Below are 5,802 nucleotides of genomic sequence, written 5' to 3' on the forward strand. Positions count from 1 at the left end.
AATATGATGAGTGCAGCCTTCCTGACCCTGTTGAGTTTTTGATGGATATCTAGTTCTGTCAAGAGGAAACGCGATCCCATTAAGAGTAAATATGTGAAGCACGCTATAATATCCCTTCTCGTAACTTTGTCTATTTGATAATTCGAGTGTTCTTCATCTATTGGTGACTTAAGCTATCCCAATACCCTGTGTATAATAAGCGAAAGGTACACAACCAGGTAGATCATCGAGTCATTCTATATTGCTAGCAAAACATGCAGCTGAAACAAGTCAAGACAAGAGTTTCCAAAAATATAATAAAAAATATAAAAATAAAACATATATATACTCATGCCATGAGATTAACATATATATTGGACCAAACTAGCTTTGCGCTAGTGTTATATATCAGACACGGGGGAAGTGAGAATCTGGGGGCAGCCGGCCTACACATCAAGCATGCTTCTGACACGCGGTTGATTTCTGGCCTGCGAGACGAGTGTTTCGCCGGAGGACTGAGAAAACTGACTTGCAGTACTGCTATGAAGCCTGCCTGTTCTGGGTCCAGGTTCGACAGGTGCTTCTGTAGGTTCACTACCAGTAGACTGAGGATTTTGAGGGTGGCGATGGTCATCTGTGAATGGGTCTGCGTTGCTTTGTGCCTGGGAATCGACGGAATCCCTATAACGGTTGGTATCAATAACGCCCATCTCTACCCTTTGTTCTATATTTCGTTGCGTCGGTCTACCACCGCCAACCTCTGTCGTGAGAGCGCGTAGCCTTGCCTCATAACTGTTTCCAACATCACCTTTGAAGTCTGGCCTCAGCCGTCTCCACCATGCAGGCTTCCTTCTACCAGCTTCGATGCCAAGCTCAGTGTCATTGGCACGTCCACGCTGAATTCTCTGCCTTATCAACTCTCTATCCTCGTTAGATTCAAGGTAGGCGAAAATATTGAGAATTGTGACTATCACAAGAGGTGGCCCGTATCCTAAGCCATATAGATACCCCGGATTGCCGTCATACTTCAGAGGGGATATTTGCCAGATAAAGGAAGATGCAATATTGAATGCAACAGAAATTCCCGCAAGGGTAATAACAATAATGAACTTGGCTGGGATAGACATGACTATGGATATAAGCGAAGGTTGTCCCTGAGCCTGCCACTTATATCTGAATAAGCTATGTCCCAGGCTGTAACATATTATGCAGATGCAAAAGCCTGCAATGATATTTCCGCCTTTGAAGCGGGAATCAGTGGCTGCTTGTTTAGCTATAGCTTCTTGCTGCTCAAAAGTCCGTTGTTTCTCTATCGCCGACCACGATCTCGGGACGTATAGGAAGAAAGACAGAAATGCAAAAAGGTAAAATAGCAGCGGCAGGAAGAGCTCTTGTCGCTCTCTAGTTGATTCTGCGGGAAATGCGGAACTATCTCGGTCAACTACCTGGCGTTCCTGCCATGATCCCCTACAAGCTATGTTAGAATGAGAATCAAGACAAAACAAAATAAAGAAAATAAAAAAAAAGGACAGTTTACTAACCAGTGCCGAACACCCTCCCATATCATGGCAAGCATCACGGGTATCATTAGGTAGTAGAAGAAGCTCTGCAAAATGATGGCGGTCTGGGGTAAATAGTCACGATCCACGTCGATGCTCATGAAGCAGCTAACCACTCCGCAGACCGTAAGAAATATCATCCAATACCACTGTGCTCGCCTCCCGACAACTGTCCAACGCTTTTCAAGCGGCAAAAAGCGTTCGCCATGTTTTCGGAGGTTGATAACCGAAAGGAACAATGTGGCCGCAAAGAGAGCTGCAAATGCAATTCCGACGCTCCCTCGAGCCTTCAGGCCTTTAATCGGGACATAGCATGATGTACCGTTTATAAATGTTCCGTTCGATAGGAGAAGGGGTTTGTAGATATCGAACGTCAACCAGCATTTAGAGCCGTTCGAAAGCGTCCCGTTCGAATATAGGGTATAGTTAAAATAGTTCAGGGTTGTAGTATTGAAGTGAACACCGTTTATCAGCGTGTCAGTCTCGTTATCGCCAGGGGGGAACTGGAGAAGCTCCCGCATGGATAGAATTGTCATGACGAAGGGGAACTGGAGAACCCGTGAAAACCGAGAGAATTAATCGCCTCAGGAAGCGAAATGGCGACACAGCCAGGTGCCTATGGTCCCATTGGTAAGAGGGACAGACAGCTCACGAACGGAGGCCTATCCGGGGGAAACGGAAGTGAAGTGCAGTCCTAACGGACTATTTTATTTACCTGCACGGCAACTTCGGAAAGAAAAATCGACGTCATGGCGCTGCTTATATAATATATCACGTGTATTCCACTTTTTAAGCATAACCTTAATTTTGTTTGATTACTAAAGAATGTTATTTTTGTGTTTATTTTCGTCTGTTTCAACTTCACAACTTCACAAGAACGTTCGGCCGCCTGGAGGCCACGTAAAGACACGTCATTTGGAAAGATACAATATTGATTTCTTCAAGTTCAATTGATAAGAGTGGGTAAGATTCTGCTACATGACCTAGTCAGTGGATTTAGCATACAACATTAAAGTTATGACCCATATCATCCATGTTTCCAGGATCTCTGTAAGACCTATTCATCAGCTCAGGAAGCTATAGCGGCCTGATGTTGCGAGTTGGATGCAAGTTAGAAGCGCGAACGTTGGCGTTCAATCCCAGCAGCACAAGTATCATCGTGCCATTTAAGTAGAATATCGTCAATATACCACATAGTGGCTCTACCATCCATCTGCGCTTCAATCTCAATTCCAGATAATCCACTGAAGCCATCCCCAAAGAGGACTTCGGTTAGGATACAGTGTTTGGGTTCGCGGCAAGGGGGAATTGTAAATCTGCTAACTCCAGCACGGATTTCAGTACCAGATTCTGCAGAGTACTTTAATCCCTGTATAGTTAACTCGCAGGCACGCGAGGAATTCCCAGTATTGCAGCCCACTTGAGCACTGAAGGCATCGAACCAAAACAATTTGTGAGATGCGCGGGGTCCTCCTCCAAATTCTCCCTTGGATTGAGGTTTCTCACCCTCCTGTTTTGTTGGGACATGTATACCAATGTGAGGATTCGACACTGGAGTAAATGGTTCCGCCGGAGGGGGCCCGTACGACCAACCACTAGAGAAAAAAAAATGATGGTATGGGCTGAAAATGGGCGGGAATGCGGTTGTTTTGTTTTTGCCAGGTGAGTACACCGGAAGATCATCGAACTAGACATATTGTTAGACAAGATATATTATATTGAAGGTAGCCGTCTTACGTTAATTTTGAAAACACCTGTTTCCCCGCACGAGGTAGGAGTTGCACCAGTTGCGGTAGTGCGTGATAAGGCTACCTCACCTGTCCCTAAAATACATTAGATACGCAACCTCACTGAATATTCATCAATAGTACCTGGAATATGAAGGCTGCCAGTAGCCATAAAGGTATGCATACCAGAAGTTTGAATGGGTGCGATGGATTTGGTAGATATAAACGGAGATGGTTGTTTCCCATCCAACTCTTCCTTCCATGCCACTACGTTGCCCTTTGCTGTTGCGATCACCGTATCTCCACCTGAACCTTCATGCACTTGTGATCGCATTGATAAGGTAGAAGGTTTGGCTGTGGAGTGTTGCATTTCGTATTCGACCATTCCAGCTTTGATGGCTTCGCTTGTTAATGGTGTTACAATGGTCGAAGCATTCCATCCACCAGGACCAAGCCCAATTGAAGGATACGCCGTAGCAGACTTTGTTGTTAGGGCTTTAATTGAGCTTGGAATACTTATGATGGATCCAACTGTGGGGCTTGGCTCTGTAGCTGTGGAAGTGACCAGGGTTGGTTGTTTAGTAGCTGAAGGAGTTGGCGTGGAGAGCACCGTCGTACGAAAGAGTATCTCAGTGATAGTGACGGTGACGGTGTTTGCAACTGAGCAGTTAGGCTCACTATTCACGAGGGGCTTGGAAATAACTTCCGAGGTGATTTCCTTGCCTTGCATCGTAATTTTCTTCCCAGCGAGGTAACATTTTTCAACCACAGAGATGGTGCTAGTATATGGCATATAACTAGTGGTTAAGAACGTTGGTTTGTTAATGATGCTGGCCACGAGTGGAAGGGTAGTGGTAACAGCTTGCGTAGAAGCAGTAACATTCTGGAAGGGAGCGAATGCTGCCTTCGTCGTACGCAGCGTAGGATGTTGGATCCGTGATGTGGACAGGGCCTCACGACCAAGTCTAAAATCACCAGTTGGCCATCTGTAGTTGAAGTATCAGCACTGCTCTGGAACGAGACGCGATATAGTGAGGGGACAAAGTAAGCTTGTACTCGTTAGAGCACAACAGTGACGCCCTGGGATGAAGCTCCCGGCGGCTACCTATAGCAAGATGATGTCGACTCAACTAGCAATAGGTGATATGACTTACTCTCGGGGTAATATAGCGGAAAATGCTCCTCTAGCAAGTCCTCCAATGGCCAGGCAAGCTAACAATGAGGCACGCATTGTGACCATGCTAACTACCGTTGGTGTAGCGCTTTCCAGGTGTTGAATGAAGCTGGTACGAGCAAATTGAACGAGGGAGGGATGGTAGAATCTAAAGGGCAGACTTGTTTCCTTGTGGCGTAGTCTAATGCGTTGTTAGTACGGAAAGGAGGGAGAGATAGACGCGTTGAAGCTGGTGAAGTGAGGTTGTCGTTGTTTGCTCTTTTGGGACAAAAGTAGTTGGAGCTTCCCCGTGACCCGGGCGGCGTCCGGGCAACACCGGCAAGGCGCGTGAATGGTAAGCAACGAACGACATATTCGTAACCATCACTTAGGTCTGTATTTGAAAAAAAGTCCTCCTGTCTGATAGGGAAATGCCAGGCATCTTCTACCATAGCTTTATGGGAATGGGATATGCTACATAGAAGAGTACATCACTCAGGGCTTACTGTTATAACGCACATAGGGAGGCTACAAGTATAGCATGATGCTGTAGCTAGGGTATGGTTTTGAATTATCGTACCATTTCATGGAAATAGTAGGGGAATACATCAACGGCCATGTCATGGCAAAGCTGCCATATTTACCCTTGGATCCCATGGATAGGAAAGCCTTGGTAATACCATTTGGTATAAACCGAGCACGTATTCTAGTGAATCTGGATAAGGACAAGTAAAACATAATGATCATATATGTTCCATGGGAATATACCATCGGCTCTTGTAGCACAATGATAGTCCATCTGTTCAACAGAAGAGCGGTAAAAGGGCAGAAAGTGGTAACCTGTAGATGTTGTGTGGGAGGCTGCATACTCAATCCCCAGTGTAAAAGGATCAAATATTGACCGTCTCTTGATTTTTCGATTCCACCAAGCGGTATGAGATGGATATTTTCGGAAATGACAATAAAGATGCTTGATGGAGTGCCCGGAATTGATGCACCTGGATAGAAAAGCAATGGCCTGTCTTTTTGACTTTGGAGTCAGCCATCACGATCTGGAGTACCGCTATTGGTAAATTTTAGTGATATATGATCAACAGGTTCATGCTCCAATAGTAGTAGTTTAGTAGTTATCTACTACACTTCTTCTTTTCCTTTCCATAGATAATGTACCAATCCTTCGAGGGGTATTTTTGTTTGGCCGTTGGGTTTCATGAGGAAGAAAAATTCTAGTTGCCACCTCTAAAAAGCAGATATGAAAAAGCAGCCTCAAAGGAAATTGCCTAGAATATAAAATATCGTCGTGATTTCAATTTGTTTGGCTAGGCGCCCTTCATTGGAAGCACACGTATCTCTTCCAGTGGCATTTCGGATCAGGCTACCTTCT

At 45.2% G+C, this 5,802-nt stretch overlaps 2 protein-coding genes across 2 annotated transcripts; both read right to left on the bottom strand.

Annotated features, from left to right (window-relative positions):
- Positions 1-425: 425 nt before the first annotated feature.
- Positions 426-2,074, bottom strand: TRV_03312 (uncharacterized protein; the record flags this gene model as incomplete). The annotated part of the gene is made up of 2 exons (XM_003022527.1): positions 426-1,446; positions 1,521-2,074. 2 exons carry the CDS (start codon positions 2,072-2,074, stop codon positions 426-428), a joined length of 1,575 nt encoding a protein of 524 aa, XP_003022573.1.
- Positions 2,075-2,649: 575 nt separating this feature from the next.
- TRV_03313 (uncharacterized protein) lies at positions 2,650-4,505 on the bottom strand (the record flags this gene model as incomplete). Its single annotated transcript, XM_003022528.1, has 3 exons — positions 2,650-3,225; positions 3,390-4,230; positions 4,420-4,505. 3 exons carry the CDS (start codon positions 4,503-4,505, stop codon positions 2,650-2,652), a joined length of 1,503 nt encoding a protein of 500 aa, XP_003022574.1.
- Positions 4,506-5,802: the final 1,297 nt, after the last annotated feature.

This window comes from Trichophyton verrucosum, assembly GCF_000151505.1.
Source record: "Trichophyton verrucosum HKI 0517 chromosome Unknown TV-F-b-12g09.M13f1, whole genome shotgun sequence".
Classification (NCBI taxonomy): domain Eukaryota; kingdom Fungi; phylum Ascomycota; class Eurotiomycetes; order Onygenales; family Arthrodermataceae; genus Trichophyton; species Trichophyton verrucosum.